We start from the raw sequence: 17,662 nt of genomic DNA, 5'->3' as shown, positions 1-17,662 counted from the left end.
GCTCAGCTAATTTTTAAATTTTTAGTAGAGACAGGGTATATTGCCCAGGCTGGTCTAGAACTCCTGGGCTCAAGCGATCCTCCCATCTTGGCCTCACGAAGTGCTGGGATTACAAGGCATGAGCCACTGTACCTGGCTAGAATCTATAATCTTAAGATTACCCTGGTCCCTCTCACAATCAAGGCTCTATGGAGAAAATGGCATTTTCTTTCATGTATTCTTTGTTTGACACCAATTCTAAAACCTCAACACACTGACTAGAAACTTGATTACAGATTCTAGAAAAACTCCTAGAGTCAGAAAATAGGTTTTAGTCTTTATTCTGCCATAATTCAAGTGTGTTATCCTGGATGAATACCTTAGGCTCTGTGTAAAATTCAGATGCTTTATCCATAAAATGAGAGCTATATTAGAATATTTTCCAGCTCTATAACTACTTTATTTTTGAGACAAGGGTCTCATTCTGTCACCTGGGCTGGAGTGTAGTAGCATGATCACCGCTCACTGAAGCCTCAACCTCCTGGGCTCAAGCAATCTTCCCACTTCAGTCTCCCAAGTAGCTGGGACTACAGGCACGTGCTACCATGCCCAGGTAACTTTTGTAACTTTTCCAGACAGGGTTTTGCCATGTTGTCCGGGCTATTCTCAAACTCCCGGGCTCAACTGATCTGCCTGCCTGGGCCTCCCAAAGTGGTGGGACTACAAGCGTGAGCCACCATGCTCAGTCTATAACTCTCGAAATTCTGAGCTGAGTTACATTACTATCTTCTCTAGTAAATGTCATTGAATTTATAATAAAAAATTGATGTTAATGTCCACATTTCTAAAAGTAACAGTCAACTAACACATGAATGATTCCTAAGAGATTCCATCTTACTTAAAAACTTCAAAAATTAAAGAAAGTGTGTTTTTATCTTTGATTTGGTTAAAAGAGGATATATAAATTTGAATATAAAACAGAATTAACAAAAGTTATTAGGATAAGTATCTTTAAGTAGTATAGCAAAAATTTTTTTAAATTACTGTGTCTTGTGGTTGTAGAGTGGAAATTACTTTGGACTTAACAGTTAACATAATATGAAAAAGTTAAAACAAACTGAGCTTCGGCTAACTACAAAGTTCACTTTAGTCACTTTCAATCCTTTCTGGTATGTTCTATGACTCACTTAAAATATTCAGAGACAGGGTCTTGCTATGTTGTCCAGGCTAGCCTCAAACTGGGCTCAAGTGATCTTCCTGCCTTAGCCTTCCTCAGTAGCTGGGATTATAAGCACACACCACCATGCCCAACTCTATGACTTTTAAAGTTAACTATTAGCAGGGCATGGTGGCATGTGCCTGTGGTCCCAGTTACTCAGGAGGCTGAAGCAGGAGGAATGCTTCAGCCCAGGAGGTTGAGGATGCAGTGAGCTGTGTTCACAGCACCGCACTCCAGCCTGGGTGACAGAGTGAGATGCCATCTTCAAGAATAATAAAATGAAATAAAGTAAAATAAAATAAAATAAAGCTAACCAGAAAGGGGACATTTGGCCAGATATGATGGCTCCCAGAACTTTGAGAGGCCAAGGTGGGAGAATTACCTGAGGCCATGAGTTCTAGACCAGCCTGAGCAGTTTAGCAAGATTTCATCTCTACAAAAAATAAAAAAAAAATTTAAAAACGAGATATTCCAGTGCTATGGAGTTCAAGGTTTATGGGGTTTTTAAAATTTATTTACTTATTTTTTGAGATGGACTTTCACTCTTGTTGCCCAGGCTGGAGTGCAATGGCGCGACCTTGGCTCACCGCAACCTCAGCCTCCCAGGTTCAAGCGATTCTCCTGCCTCAGCCTCCCAGGTTCAAGCGATTCTCCTGCCTCAGCCTCCCAAGTAGCTGGGATTACAGGGATGCGCCACCACACCAGACTAATTTTGTATTTTTGGTAGAGACGGGGTTTCTCCATGTTGGTCAGGCTGGTCAAGAACTCCTGACCTCAGGTGATCTGCCCGCCTCGGCCTCCCAAAGTGCTGAGATACAGGAGTGAGCCACTGCGCCCAGCCATTTTAATTTTTATTGTATGGATTTACATTAAAAGGTTTTTTTTTTTCTTTTTTTGAGATGGAGTCTCTCACTCTGTCACCCAGGCTGGAGCGCAGTGGTGCGATCTCGGCTCACTGCAACCTCCACCTCCCAGGTTCAAGCAATTCTCCCTGCCTCAGCCTCTCGAATAGCTGAGATTATTTGCTCCCACCACCACGCCCAGCTAATTTGAATTTACATTAAAAGTTCGCAGAACTTTTTTTTCTAAGCATCTAAAAATTCTACCTTCAAAGGCAAATCCAAATATCATAATAAATGAGTCAAATTAGAAACATCAAAAATTCATTTTAGGCTGGGCATGGTGGCTCATGCCTGTAATCCCAGCACTTTGGGAGGCTGAGGCAGGCAGATCACCTGAGGTCAAGAGTTCGAGACCAGCCTGGCCAACATGGCGAAACCCCGTATCTACTAAAAAATACAAAAATTAGCTGGGTATGGTGGCACACGCCTGTAGTCCCAGCTACTCGGGGGGCTGAAGGAGGAGAATCTCTTGAACCTGGTAGGTGGAGGTTGCAGTGAGCCATGATTGTACCACTGCACTCCAGCCTGGGTGATAGAGACTCCATCTCAAAAAATAAAAATAAAAATAAAAATAAAGATAAATTCATTTTGGAGCTTAAATTAAGCATCAAAATTCAATTTGCAAAAATTATACAGCCAATAATCTAAGGTTTTCAAAAGTGCATTTTAACAAAAATTGGTCAGGTGTGGTGGCACATGCCTGTAGTCCCAGCTACTCAGGAGGCTGAAGTGGGAGGATTGATCCCTTTAGCCAAGGAAATCGAGGCTGCAGTGAGCCAAGATTGCACTACTGCACTTCAGCCCAGATGACAGGGTGAGACCACCATCACAAAAAAAATAAAAAGAGTGCGTTTCAGTTTTTCCTGTCCATTTTTTTTTTAATTTTAGAGACAGGGTCTCACTATATTGGCAAGACTGGACTCGAACTCCTGAGCCCAAGTGATCCTTCCATCTCATATTCCCAAGTGGTCAGGACTACAGGTGCACACCATTGTGTCCTGCTCTTCCCCCTCTGTAATTACTGCTTGGCAGCACTGAGCTTCTATTAAGTCCCCTGAGGGGTGGCAATGAGCAAATGTGACAGCTAGTCTCTGGGGGGCTACAATCTGGGAACATTTTTTCTTGCTTTTCTTTGAGACAGAGTTTCGTTCTTGTCGCCCAAGCTGGAGTACAATGGTGCGATCTCAGCTCACTGCAACCTCCGCCTCCCAGGTTCAAGCAATTCTCTTGTCTCAGCCTCCCAAGTAGCTGGGATTACAGGCGCCCACCACCATGCTGGCTTTTTTTTTTGTATTTGTAGTAGAGACAGGGTTTCACCATGTTGACCAGGCTGGTCTCCAACTCCTGACCTTAGGTGATCCACCCACCTCAGCCTCCAAAAGTGCTGAGTTTATAGGCATGAGCCACGGCACCTGGCCCCTTTTTTGCTTGTATGCCCTACCATAATAAAGGAAGCAAAATAAAATTGCTTTTACAGTTGCCCTCACAGCCCTCACCTTTCCAGATCTTCTGTTTTTGCAACAAATCTTAATATATTCAAATAATGAAATATATTTTCCCAAAATCTTTCTAGAGATCTGATTTGTTGCCTATCCGACCCTCTACCCCCAAATCTCTCAACCTGTGGTAAATTAGAAAGAGAAGGTTCTAGCTTTGGGCTCTTTTTAGAAGGAAAAAATATCTTCATTGGTTAAAAAAAATGAGCTGAAGTGCCCTTAAAGACTCACTCAATAAATCTCCTATCTTCAATTATATCACAAATGAGTGACTCAAGGTCTCACTCCTTGTTTCAGGGTAAAAAGCAATGAGAAGAGTTAGTCTAAAACTGCTAAAAGAAACAGGCAACATTTTTAAAGCCAATATTTGCATAAGCCTTTATTTCAAATCTGTTTTGCATAAAAGTAGCAGCCTGCTCTCTACCTTTTGGTTTCATCATTTAGTAGGGAGTGACACTTATGCCAGCTGTGCACAGAGAACAGCAAAATGCTTAAATACCAGAGTGCTCAAGTACACCAAACAGTGTGACAGATCAGATGCAGTTGTGAACATGGGTTAATGCAGTGAAATTGTGCACATGCATTTCTGGAGAATATTCTCCAGGAATTAGAAAAACCTTGTGGGATTCCGTTTAGTAGAGAGTTCTATTCTAACCACCATGGCCTGCTGTTTCTGGGAGGCAGTTGTAGTGCCACAAGAAAAAGACTGGATTGAACCAGTCTCAGTTCTGCTGCTTACTAGTTGTGTGATTTTTCAAAAGTCCAACTCTATAAATGTCACTATCTACCTCAGAGTTTGAGGAATGGTAACAGATAAGATAATAAATAGAAAAATGCTATGCAATTTTAGGTGTTGCTCTAGTTTACACATATACCTGTTTACACACAAATGACCTGGCATGTCCCCTCATGGCTTTAAAACCATCCTGTACCATACCAATCACCCCCATCCCCCACCCTGGACCCCATACCTCACCCCACCACAGACATATCCTTCCCTGACAAACATACCCTTCTTCTCTATTTCTGCTATATTATCTGACTTGCCTCTGATGTTCATTTACTGAAAACATACTCAGGTGGTCCTTGAACAACACAGCATTGAGCTGTCTGGGTCCACTTATACACAGCTTTTTTCAACCAAACATGGATCTAAAAAAGAATATTCTCGAATGTGAAATCTGCATATGTGGAGGGCTTTTTAATTTTTTTTAGAGACAGGGTCTCACTTTGCTGCCACCCAGGCTGGAGTGCAATAGTATGCGATCAGCTCACTGCAGCCTTGAACTCCTGGACTCAAGCGATCCTCCCACTTCAGTCTTCCTGGTAGCTAGGACTACAGGCACACACCACCACACCCAGCTAATTTTTGTAGGGTTTTGTGGTAGAAATGAGGTCTCATTATGTTGTCCAGGCTGGTCTCAAACTCCTAGTCTCAAGTAATCCTCCTACCTTGGCCTCCCAAAGCACTGAGACCACAGCTGCTTTTCTTACATGTGGGTTCCACAGGGTGATCGTGAAACTTGAGCATGCATGATTTGGTTGTACACAGGCGGTCCTAAAATCCACTGAGTACACTGAGAAATGACTATGTCCATACCACACAACTCCCCCATACCAAAATCCATGAATGCGCAAGTCCCTTATATAAAACAGTGTACTATTTGCACATAATCTATCCACATCCCCCCTTTAAATCATATCTACATTATTTATAATACCAAATACAATGTAAATGCTATGGAACAGTTGTAATATTATACTGTTTAGGGAATAATGACAAGAAAAAAAAAGTCTGTTTGTACATGTTCAATACAGATGCAACCATCCATTTTCTTCCCCCCAGATATTTTCAATCCACAGATGGTTGAATCCAAGGTGTGGAACCCATGCATACAGAAAGCCAACTGTACTCATCCTCCAAAACTTGGCTCAAATGTCACCTACTCACAGAAGACTTGCTGAATCCTTCCCGTGAAATCTGTTACATATCTCTGCTGATCTTTTTTTTAAATTTGAGGCAGGATCTCACTCTGTCACCCAAGCTGGAGTGCAGTGGCATGATCACAGCTCACTGCAGCCTCAACCTCTCCGGCTCAGGTGATCCTCCCACCTCAGCCTCCTGGTTAGCTAGGACTACAGGCCCACATCACTATGCCTGGCTAATTTTCTGTATTTTGTTTTGTAGACATGGGGTTCTGCCATGTTGCCCAGGCTGGTCTTGAAGTTCTAGGCTCAAGCGATCTACCCGCCTCAGCCTTCCAAAGTGCTGGGATTACAGGTGTGAGCCACTGAGCCTGGCCGAGAATTCTATCTTCATTCTTCGCATTCCCAGCATCTAGCTTTATCTTGCAAAAGGACAGCATTCAGCAATATTTATGGAACTAATGGCCTTGAATTCCATTCTCTAGACACTGTGATCTCATTATATATTCTGGAAGAAAAGATCCCATATTCAGCAACAGATATTAGTGGTAAAACAGATGCTAAGGCATGGATTTTCGTATCTATCCTCAAAGTTCTATATATATATATATATAGAACTTTGAGGATAGATAAGAAAATATATATATATATATATATATATATTTTTTTTTTTTTTCTCGAAATGGAGTCTTGCTCTGTCGCCCAGGCTGCAGTGCAATGGTGTGATCTTGGCTCCCTGCAACTGCCACCTCCCGGGTTCAAGCGATTCTCCTGTCTCAGCCTCCTGAGTAGCTGGGATTATAGGCACACACCACCACGCCCGGCTAATTTTTTGTATTTTTAGTAGAGACAGCGTTCCACCATGTTGGCCAGGCTGGTCTCGAACTCCTGACCTTGTGATCCACCAGCCTCAGCCTTCCAAAGTGCTGGGATACAGGCGTGAGCCGTGGTGCCTGGCAAAGTTATATATTAACATATATTTCTAATAACAACTTATTTAAAAGCCCAACCATATGCCAATAAGCAATCCATAGAAACTTTTTCATGACACTTGGGAGAATAAAGTTCCTGAATCTTCACTACTTCAAGAACATATCACAGATGAACTTACCATCATCTAAAGTGATGTCCTGCAGACCAATGGTTGCAAAGTTAGGCTCCCGATCTTCTGGTTCAGGTTTAATGCTCACAGTTGCCCCATCAGGTGGAAATGAAGCTGGATCACACAAACTGTGACATATTAAGGATGACGGTGCAGAAAGACCCCCCTGGCCTGTACTTTGTGCTTGAGTTGAGTGCTGTCCAGAATGCATTCTGGTGGCTGGAGACGGTGATGAGGCAGTTCCTGAGCTAGGAGATTGGTAAGGCATAGGCTGAAGCTGAGGAGATGGTGGCCCAGAAAGCGGTGAACTAGCCAAGGGATGAGAAGCTGCTGGAGAAGCTGTTGTAGCAGACCCTGAATGTGAAGGACCATATGTAATAGGTTGTAACTGAGAAGAAGGCTGACCTGTAATCTGGTCAGCCACTGGAGAAGAAAGAGATCTTTGTCCTGTATTTGAACAATGATATCCCATTGATTGCAGATGAGGCAGGGTATGTACAGAATGAGGTGTATGGGCTAAGAGATGTCCTGTTGAGCCTGAATTTGAAGAATGAAATGGTATGGATGACAATGGTTGACAGCCAAGATTCACTAAACTAGGAAGAGTTGCATCCTGCTGAAACAAAACTGAATCAAATTCTTGACTAGAGGCAGCATTAATAGGAAGACAAGTTGGTCCATTGTACACAACGTTAGTTTGCATAGGCTGATAGGAAGACCCCAAAGGAGGTGTTGGTGTGACTTGAAAAGGATGGTGTACAACTGGAGAAGGAATCATATGCCGTTCTTTACTAACACTCTCATCTCCACACTGCAACTGTGGCAGATGGGATGAGGTCACCATGGATGCATATGTTTGTGGGATGGAACAAACCAAACTTCTCTGTCCTGATAGTACACTGTCATGTGAACACCCTGAATCAGAGGAAGGCCTCTGGGTCTGAGCAGGATGAGGCACAGGCAAAGATGGAACTGAAGACAAATCAATCTCTTCTCCGTGTTCTTGCTTCATCAAAACTGAAAAGAAAATGATTAAACCAAATATTATTATACAATACATAAAATTATTATGACAGGCCTTCATGCTAGGTTACACAACTACAGCATAAGCTGAGGGGCAAACTCAAATGCCAAGGAAGGCAGTTCATATAAAATATCATGTATGTCTGTGTGTATGTGCAGATGTATATATATGTATACACATACACGTTTTGCTTCTGTATAATATGAATATCTTTGGGAAGAGGCACAAGAAACTATGCTAGAGTCACTGCTGGGAAGGAAAACTAGGTGACTAAGGGACAGAATTAGGAAGTTTACTTTTTACTATACACTTTTTAATGTCTTTTGAATGTTATTCACTGTGTATTTATTACCTATTCAAAATTAAGTAACTAAAACAAAAAACAAAGCCCTAGGGCCTAATTAAGTATTGAATTTGGGATCCCTGATCCGAAGCCTACCAGTCATCTGGTTTTACATGTTGCATCATATACCAGAAATCATGACTCTGACATTCATAGAACTTCTGCTTTACAATGGTTCTCACATGCATCTCACTTGATCCTCTGCCATCATGTGGGGATCAAAAAAAGTACTAAAATCCACAAAAAAACTAATAAATACATTCTGCAAAGTTGCAGGACACAAAATCAACATACAAAAATAATAAGTTGTATTTCTATAAGCTAGCAATAAACATCTGAATTCAGAAAACAATTTATTTTTTTTGTTTTTGGGAAACAGGGTCTCACTCTGTCGGCCAGGCTGGAGTGCCATCATGCAATCTCGGCGTACTGCAACAAGTGATCCTCCCACCTCAGCCTCCTGAGTAGCTGGAATACAAGCGTGCGCCACCATGCTCATGTTTATTTTTTGTAGAGACAAAGTCTTACTGTGTTGCCCAGGCTGGTCTCGGACTCCCACACTCAAGCAATCCTCCCACCTCAACCCCTCAAAGTGCTGGGATTATAGGCATAAGCCACTGTGCATAGCCAACAATTTCATTTATAATAACATCAAAAAATAATAAAATACTCAGAAATGATTTAACCATGGAAGGCAGGACTTATAACTGAAAACTACAAAACACTGCTGAAAGAAATTGAAGAAGCCCTAAATAAATGGAAAGACTTTCCAGGTTCATGGATTGAAGACTTAATATTGCTAAGATGACAACACTCTCCAAAGTGATCTTTTTTTTAAAAAAAAGTCCTTGAGTCATATAAAGTGATCTTCAGATTCAATGTAATCCCTATCAAAGTCTCAGTGACAGTTTTTGCAGAAATAGAAAAACTCATTCTAAAATACATATGGAATCTCAAGAGATCTCAAATAGCCAACACAATCTTTTTTCCCGTGTGTCCAAGGCATAAACCAGGTATGGGCACAGACCAAAAGCCAAGCCGGGATAAATAAGGCATTGATTTGTCCCTGCTTATACGAGATAGGCAGCACCAATCAGACATCACTCTACCCGAGTCAAGGACAATCAACATCATCTTGAAAAAGAACAGAGGTGGAGGAAATCAGGACTTCCTGATTTAAAAACTTACTACACAAAGCTACAATAATTAAAACAGTGTGATATTAACGTAAGGATAGACATAATCAATGTGATGGAATAGAGTCCAGAAATAAATCCTCACATATTTGTCAACTAATCTTCAAAAACAAGGGTGCCAAAACCACTCAACTGGGGAGAGAACAGTCTTTTCAACAAATGGTGCTGAGAAAACTAGATGTAATAGAATGAAGTTGGGGCCGGGCGCAGTGGCTCACACCTGTAATCCCAGCACTTTAGGAGGCTGAGGTGGGAGGATCACTTGAGGTCAGGAATTCGAGACCAGCCTGGCCAACATGATGAAACCCCGTCTCTACTAAAAACACAAAATTAGCCAGGCGTGGTGGTGCACGCCTGTAATCCCAGCTACTTGGGAGGCTGAGGCAGGAGAATCACTTGAACCTGGGAGGCAGAGGTTGCAGTGAAACGAGATAGCACCATTGCACTCCAGCCTGGGCAACAAGAGTGAAATTCTCTCTCAAACAAAAATAAAATTTAAAAACCCTAAAAGAACTAGCCATTTGCAATTAATGATCATCCCTCCACTGGATATTGATATTGGTTGGATCCCTATTGCAAGGGGATTGCCAAAAAGGTAATAAATTCAGAAATACCTTAATAAAAAACAAGCAACTATTGATGGCAGTGGTTGCCCATCTAGAGTGGCCACTGCCATGACACTGGCTGCAGTGGGCGAGGTGCAGCCAAGACTGCGTGCTCCACAGAGCTGGTGGGAGCTGAGGAACAGGCGGAAGCCCCGCCACCTTCTGAGTTGGCAGGACGGGAGCCTTGCACTTCCTGGGTGCAGTTGTGGCCACCCAGCTGCGGCTGCTGACCCGGGTATCCCTGTGCTCTTGGCAGGGGAAGAGGGGCGGTAGCAGGAAGAAGCTCCACCATCCTGGGTGCAGCTACAGCCACTCAAACAATGGCTGCTGACCTAGGCATCTCTGCCTAGGAAGAGAGACCCAGGAAGCCCCCCTCCCGCAACAGGCTCAGAGGTGCTTGCTCCCGGTGTCTGGCCGCTCCCTGCTCCTGGTGCCCATTTCAATCTTGGAGCGAGGTTGAGGCCGAGTCTGGGTGACGCTGCAACCCAGCCGGGTGTGTGTATGCTTGGGGCAGTGCTGACACACCAGCCCCCTGCCGCCTCAGCCCCCTCCAGACTTTGGGCACTGATGAGCATGGGAGGGAGGTCGAGGTAGGGCTGAGGGCAGGTCAGCCCTGGTTTGCAGGCGCCCCTTGACAGAAACAACCTGGGCACCATGAACAGCAACAGGAGGCAGACAGGTTCCTGGGCGGAAAGGGGTGGGTTGCCAGTGAAGCCCCACCTTCAGGGTGGAGAAGGACTGAAGCCTGGGGGCTGGGCTGTCAGTCCCACAGACCAGGGTGCGAACTTATGGTGCTTTTTCCGGGCCCACCCATGGCCACCCCATGGACCAGTCAGCATGCACTTTCTCTCCTCTGAAGCCCATATAAAACCTGGACTCAGCCATACTCAAAAAGAGAAAACAGGACAACCAGCTGTGGAGAGGAGCTACCCACCCCAGGGTCTCCTCTCTGCTGAGGGCTGAGAAGACAACAGGACAACCTGCCTGTGGAGAGGAGCTACCCATTCTAGAGTTTCCTCTCTGCTGAGGGCTGAACACTTGGGACATCGTCGCTGTAGAGAGGAGCTACTCTCTGTGGGTCTTCTCTGAGCTCTTCTATTGCTCAAAAAAGCTCCTCTTCGTCCCGCTCACCCTCTATTTGTCCGTGTACCTCATTCTTCCTGGGCACACGACAAGAACTCACTGGGGCTGAAAGAGTTGTAATACAAACAGGATTGAAACAGGCCCCCTGCTCGCTATGTTGGCAGCAACAAGGAGAGAAGAGCTGCGGCCTTCAGGGAGCCCAGACCTAGGAGCTCCCTGAGCCAGGGCTGTGACACCCTCTTTGGGGCTCTGAGGTTCCTGGCATCTCCAAGTTTCTGGGAGCCACCATGTTCCCCAGTGCCAGCCATGGAAGCTGCCTGCAGTATCCCTGGTCCAGCTGCAGCCTCACAGGGAGCCACCACCCATGCTGGCGCCTAGAGCTGCCGGCCCCTCCATAGCCAGCGTGCCTGGCTGTGAGCAGTGGCTGGACCCCACGCTCACTCACTCACACATCCATTCCCACTCTGCTCACCCTTGGCAGGCAGGGGATCCAGGCCAGTTGCACGAGCCGAATGCAGCTTGCCAGGCCAAGTGGGCCCAAAGGGCTGTGGGCAAAGGTGCCACTAGCCACAGGGGTTTTCAGCTGGCAAAGTGACACCTCAAGGATCCCGTAACAATATGACTATCTAAAAATTGTATAAGTAAAATTTTAAAAGGAATTATTTGCCATAAACAAAATAAAATCTCTAAATAAAGTATTCATACAAATTAATGAAACAAACAAAATAACACTAACATAACAGAGATCAGGTCATACAACAGAATACTAAGAAGTTATTACAATTCTGTAAAACTCTGTCTGTTGATGAAGAAAAAATGTTCAGTTACAAAACTATATATGGGCTAGTCCCATTTCCATTTTTTTAAAATTTTGTTTATATGTGGATCAAAGGAATCTGGAATGATCGTCGCAGAATAGAAGAGAATTTGAATGTTTTTGTTGTTGTTGTTTTGTTTTTGTTTTGAGATGGAGTCTTGTTCTGTCACCCAGGCTGGAGTGCAGTGGCGCGATCTCAGCTCACTGCAAGCTCCGCCTCCTGGGTTCACGCCATTCTCCTGCCTCAGCCTCCCCAGCAGCTGGGACTACAGGCTCACGATGCCACGCCCGGCTCATCTTTTTGCATTTTTAGTAGAGACGGGGTTTCACCGTGTTAGCCAGGATGGTCTTGATCTCCTGACCTCGTGATCCACCCGCCTCGGCCTCCCAAAGTGCTGGGATTACAGGCATGAGCTACCGTGCCCGGCCAAGAATTTGAATGTTTTAATATAGTCCTTCCACCTGTCTTTTTTTTTTAAAAAAAAATTACAGTAATGTACTGGCTTTTGTAAAAATTTTATTCAAAATGTCATTTTAGAAAAAAATGAAAAAAGCTAAATGCTACAGAGATAGTAACCAACCAGAACAAGTACTATACAAACATTCCTGTGTGTCTATTCTTCTGTTAGTGTATGCCACCTGATTTGTCATCTATCAACCATAAGGCTAGTGATGAGTTACAGTGCAACCCAATGTTTTCTTTCCATTCCAGAGCTCTACTGATTTCCATTCCCAAATGTAATATCCTCTAGGATTCTGCCTTTTTATTGTCCTTCCAACTCATGGGCTGAAAGGCAGCAAACTCTCCTGGTTTGCCTTTCAATTACTACCATTATAAGGTAGTAAGTAATCAAACCCCCTAAGCTGCTTGACTGATTTTGCTTTTCCTTATTGCAATCTGGAAAGCCCTCTTCTTTCTCATTCAGGTTAGAGTCTACAATCCCTCAACAGTATTTGATAACCTCTTTGGACAGGACGTACCCCGTTCTGGAGGAGATGCATACCTTACCACCTGCCCTGAAGAATTTGAGTGCTACTTAAGAAAGTTTAACAGCAGGTCAACTTGTTACCAAGTGGTATGAAAAACAAAAAGGGAGGAAAAAGAAAATTAAACCCCTGGGCCAGGCGCAGTGGCTCACACCTGCAATCCCAGCGCTTTGGAAGGCCGAGGCAAGCGGATTGCCTGAGGTCAGGAGTTCGAGACCAGCCTGGCCAACGTGGTGAAACCCTGTCTCTACTAAAAATACAAAAATTAGCCAGGGTACCTCTAACCCCAGCTACTTGGGAGGCTGAGGCAGGAAAATAATATGAACTTGAACCCTGGAGGCGGAGGTTGCAGTGAGCCAAGATCGCACCACTGTACTCAAGCCTGCGCAACAGGGTAAGACTCTATCTCAAAAAAAAAAAAAAAAAAAAAAAATTAAACCCCTAATTATAGGATTAATTATAATAGTATCTGTAAATTGATGATCAACATCAATGGTACCCTTCAATCAAGTCTAGAATGCTACTAGGTTTCTGTAGAGAACTTTCTCTCTCTTTACAAAAACTATTTCTTTTTTTTGAGGCAGAGTCTCGCTCTGTCGCCCAGGCTGGAGTGCAGTGGCGCAATCTTGGCTCACTGCAAGCTCCGCCTCCTGGGTTCACGCCATTCTCCTGCCTCAGCCTCCTGAGTAGCTGGGACTACAGGCGCCCGCCACCACGCCCGGCTAATTTTTTGTATTTTTTTAGTAGAGATGGGGTTTCACCATGTTAGCCAGGATGGTCTTGATCTCCTGACCTCGTGATCCACCCACCTCGGCCTCCCAAAGTGCTGGGATTACGGGCGTGAGCCACAGCACCCAGCCTACAAAAACTATTTCAAACATTCTCCATGATTGTCCAACTGTGAAATCACCCAAACTTCCCTCCGCTCACAACAGGACACTTCATGTCATTTTTTGCGAAAAAAACCTAAAGCTATCATATGGAAGCTCCTAAACTCTCCACTACTAAATCTACAAACTTTTTTCATCTACATCCATCTTAATCCATCTTCTTTATCTTCTTTCTCTTCTGTTCCTTCTCCCCTCTAAGGCCCATTTTAAATCCTATCCCCTCTCATCTGTCCCCAAAACCTGATATTCTTTATCATCACTGATGTTCTGTCTGTATATTCAAAACACTCTTGGTGTTTGAATCACCTTCTTGGATTTATCTCATGTAAATCTCACTCCTCAGAGTCACTAATTTCAGAAAAGATTAAACTGGTTCTTGACACTTTATAAAGAAAAGAAATATGAGGAAAATGATTTTGAAACACAAGTCTGATCATGTTACCTTTCTGTTAAAGCTCATTTCTTTTTTTTTTTTTTTTTTTTTTGTGACGGAGTTTTGCTCGTTTCCCAGGCTGGAGTGCAATGGTGCGATCTCGGCTCACTGCAACCTCCACTCCTGGGTTCAAGCAATTCTCCTGCCTCAGCCTCCTGAGTAGCTGGGACGACAGGCATGCACCACCACACCCAGATAATTTTTGTATTTTTAGTAAAGATGAAGTTTCTCCATGTTGGTCAGGCTGGTCTCAAACTCCCAACCTCAAGTGATCCTCCTGCCCCGGCCTCCCAAAGTGCTGGGATTACAGGCATGAGCCACTGCACCTGGCCACACTGCCTTTTTATGGTGCTAAGGGTACAAGGAGAGTTCATGACCCAGAAGCACACACATATTCACAAACACCTGCCCCTCTGTAATGCTGGGAATTTTTGATAAAAACTCTTCTGAAAAAAGACCTTAAACCTACCATCCATCTTCTAATTTCCTTATAATAAATCATTACAAAATAACAACTGAGACCACATCTAATATTTAAAGTCAACAAAAACTTTAGATTGGGCATCTGTTGGTGTTTTCATTGTTTATAAGCACTCTACCTTAAACATTGTAATATAGGATTCATTAAATAACTTTTTATTCATTAGGAAAGAAAGCTCTATAGTAAACCATCATGACTCCTCGTACCTGGTGTATAAGTAAAACGTTGAGACTGGCTTTTTTTCCTCTTGCCATTGCAAAGATAAAAGTGCACCTGCACTGCAGCTGTAACTGCTGGGTTATGATATGGAGGAACTTCAAGGACAATGTGAGCCTAAGGATGGAAAGCAAGATTGTGTTACACTCAGAACTAAAAATGAAATGCACCTGTTAAACACATCACAACTCATGAGTCTTAACTACAAGGCTCCAGCATAGATAATTATGCACATCAGCTAGTCATATACATCATCTGGAGATTTACTAAAGGGATACTTCAGTCTTGAAAGAGATAAGTCCTTTAATCAATAAAAGAGAAATTGCTTTTTACTCACCCAGTTGGGTTTCTGGTTGTAGCAGAAGTAAAAAGTCTTACATACTATGTAGTGAGATGTTTTACTCTACTGAATATTACATGTTACTATGTATCTTAACAGTAAATTCATTCTGATTTTTAATTAGGTTTAATGGTTCCCAAGTTGCATTATAGTTTAGATTTCTTATTTTAAATTTTATATTCAAAATGTTCTAAACTGGAGCCAGGTGCAATAGCTGACACCTGTAATCCCAGCACTTTGGGAGGCTGAGGTGGGTGGATCACTTGAGGTCAGGAGTTTGAGACCAGCCTGGCCAACATGTTAAAACCTCATCTCTACTAAAAATACAAATTAGCCAGGCATGATATTGCACGCCTGTAGTCCCAGCTACTCAGGAGTCTGAGGCAGGAGAATCGCTTGAACCCGGGAGGCAGAGGCTGCAGTGAGCCGAGACTACACCATTGCACTCCAGCCTGCACGACAGAGCTAGACTCCATCTAAAAATAAATAAATAAAAATTAAAAAAATAATAATCCAAATGTTCTAAACTGGCATTAAACAAAATGTATATCTATATCAAAAATAATTTTACAAAACCAAGGTGAAAATCTTTAGCCCCAAACCAAATACAATCCTCAACCTAACTGCTCCAGATCTTTGGAAAGCACTGTGGGAAGTGGTATTCCCTAGCCCAGAAAATGCTCTGTCTCTCCATTCCAACCACCATAACAAGACCAAAACTTTCAATGTAGAATCCTAGAAGACTTAACTAAATAGCTGAAGAGTTAGAAATAGTGTGTTAAGTACACAATTCCCTAAGGACTTGTCTTGCTCCTATCTTTTACCCACTACATATGTTCTTTCTCTTTTTTATTTCTCCATGAAGGCCTATACATATGTTCTTTATTGAATTTGTTTTTATTCCTAAATGAGTTCAGAGAAATTAATGATAATTTCAATAAGAACCTTCTGATGATCTTTCATTTCTAGTTTCTCCTTCCCTACATACAATAAGGAGAAAAGAAGACACCAACTGGTTATCTTTTCTAAACTTTAATTTAATTTACTTTAATACTAGGTAAGTATTTTACTTCCAAACCGCTAGAAATTTTACTTTTTTAGACAGGGTCTCACTCTGTCACTCAGGCTGGAGTGCAGTGGCATGATCATGGCTCACTGCAGCCTTGACCTCCCAGACTCAGGTGATCCTCCCACCTCAGCCTCCCAAGTGGCCGGCACTACAGGCACACGTCACCACTCATGGCTAATTTTTTGTATTTTAGAGACAGGGTTTTACCATGTTGCTCGGGCTTGTCTCGAACTCCTGGGCTCAAACAATACTCCTGCCTCAGCCTCCCAAAGTGCTGGGATTATAGGCATGAGCCACCATGCCCAGCCTAATTTTACTTTTTTATTAATCAATATACAAAAGAGTCATCCATACCATAAAGCAGCATTATTCAATTTTCTATTCAGTGTCTTAAATATTTCTTAAGAATTAAGGTAAATTTCTTACCCCTTGACATTTTTCCCTGATTATCTTCCCTTCTACCTCCCACTGAGGTCGTCCATCTATTGAAAGAAAGAGTTTATAGTTAAAAGCAATTCATATCAGAAAGTATACAGACAAAATCTAATGCATGTAGTATCACAAATTTATTAACAAAGGGGATCTTTTTTCCACTGACTTCCATTATGAAAATAAAATGTAAATATGTACAAATGGGGAAAAAATAAGGAGAAAGATCTTGGGCTGCCCAGGTTAGCAGATCCCACTGAGTTCATTCTAACCATCTACCCAAGTGATGTTTAAAAGCCCTCTGAGAGATACCATCTCACACTGGTTAGAATGGCGATCATTAAAAAGTCAGGAAACAACAGGTGCTGGAGAGGATGTGGAGAAATAGGAACACTTTCACACTGTTGGTGGGACTGTAAACTACTTCAACCATTGTGGAAGACAGTGTGGCGATTCCTCAAAGATCTAGAACTAGAAATACCATTTGACCCAGCCATCCCATTGCTGGGTATATACCCAAAGGATTATAAATCATGCTGCTATAAAGACACATGCACACATATGTTTATTGTGGCACTATTCACAATAGCAAAGACTTGGAACCAACCCAAATGTCCATGAATGATAGACTGGATTAAGAAAATGTGGCACATATACACCATGGAATACGATGCAGCCATAAAAAATGATGAGTTCATGTCCTTTGTAGGGACATGGATGAAGCTGGAAACCATCATTCTGAGCAAACTATCGCAAGGACAGAAAACCAAACACCGCATGTTCTCACTCATAGGTGGGAATTGAACAATGAGAACACACTTGAGACACAGGATGGGGAACATCACACACTGGGGCCTGTCGTGGGGTGGGGGAAAGGGGAAGGGATAGCATTAGGAGATATACCTAACGTAAATGACAAGTTAATGGGTGCAGCACACCAACATGGCACATCTACACATATGTAACAAACCTGCACGTTGTGCATATGTACCCTAGAACTTAAAGTATAATTTAAAAAAAATAAAAATAAAAAATAAATAAAAGCCCTCTGAGAACACCCCCATCAAGTGGTGGCCAACTTTTGCTTGTACAACTAAAATGACAGGAAACTCACTTCCTCACCAG

General features: G+C 42.9%; 1 protein-coding gene and 1 non-coding gene across 8 annotated transcripts in view; both read right to left on the bottom strand.

The window, feature by feature from the left end:
* Window positions 1–17,662, bottom strand: part of NFATC3 (nuclear factor of activated T cells 3) — a 144,418-nt gene that overhangs the window by 28,292 nt on the left and 98,464 nt on the right. For 5 of the 7 annotated variants that reach the window (XM_054535016.2, XM_024233757.3, XM_002826568.6 and 2 more), the window contains exons 7-9: window positions 16,535–16,590; window positions 14,690–14,816; window positions 6,634–7,641 (exon numbers count right to left, since the gene is read on the bottom strand). In XM_054535016.2, the coding sequence (XP_054390991.1) occupies window positions 6,634–7,641; window positions 14,690–14,816; window positions 16,535–16,590 (1,191 nt within the window). Of the gene's footprint in view, window positions 1–4,607; window positions 6,031–6,633; window positions 7,642–14,689; window positions 14,817–16,534; window positions 16,591–17,662 lie in introns of those variants that run through there. The other 2 variants (XM_054535017.2, XM_024233759.3) reach the window with 2 other exon arrangements.
* On the bottom strand, window positions 8,981–9,114 carry LOC112129477 (small nucleolar RNA SNORA48). The gene has a single exon (XR_002911877.2). It is a non-coding gene; the product is annotated as a small nucleolar RNA SNORA48 (small nucleolar RNA).

Source organism: Pongo abelii, chromosome 18, assembly GCF_028885655.2.
Source record: "Pongo abelii isolate AG06213 chromosome 18, NHGRI_mPonAbe1-v2.0_pri, whole genome shotgun sequence".
In the NCBI taxonomy this organism is placed as follows: Eukaryota; Metazoa; Chordata; class Mammalia; order Primates; family Hominidae; genus Pongo; species Pongo abelii.
Note: the sequence above shows the minus strand (reverse complement) of the source record. Positions and strands in the feature narration are given on the sequence as shown.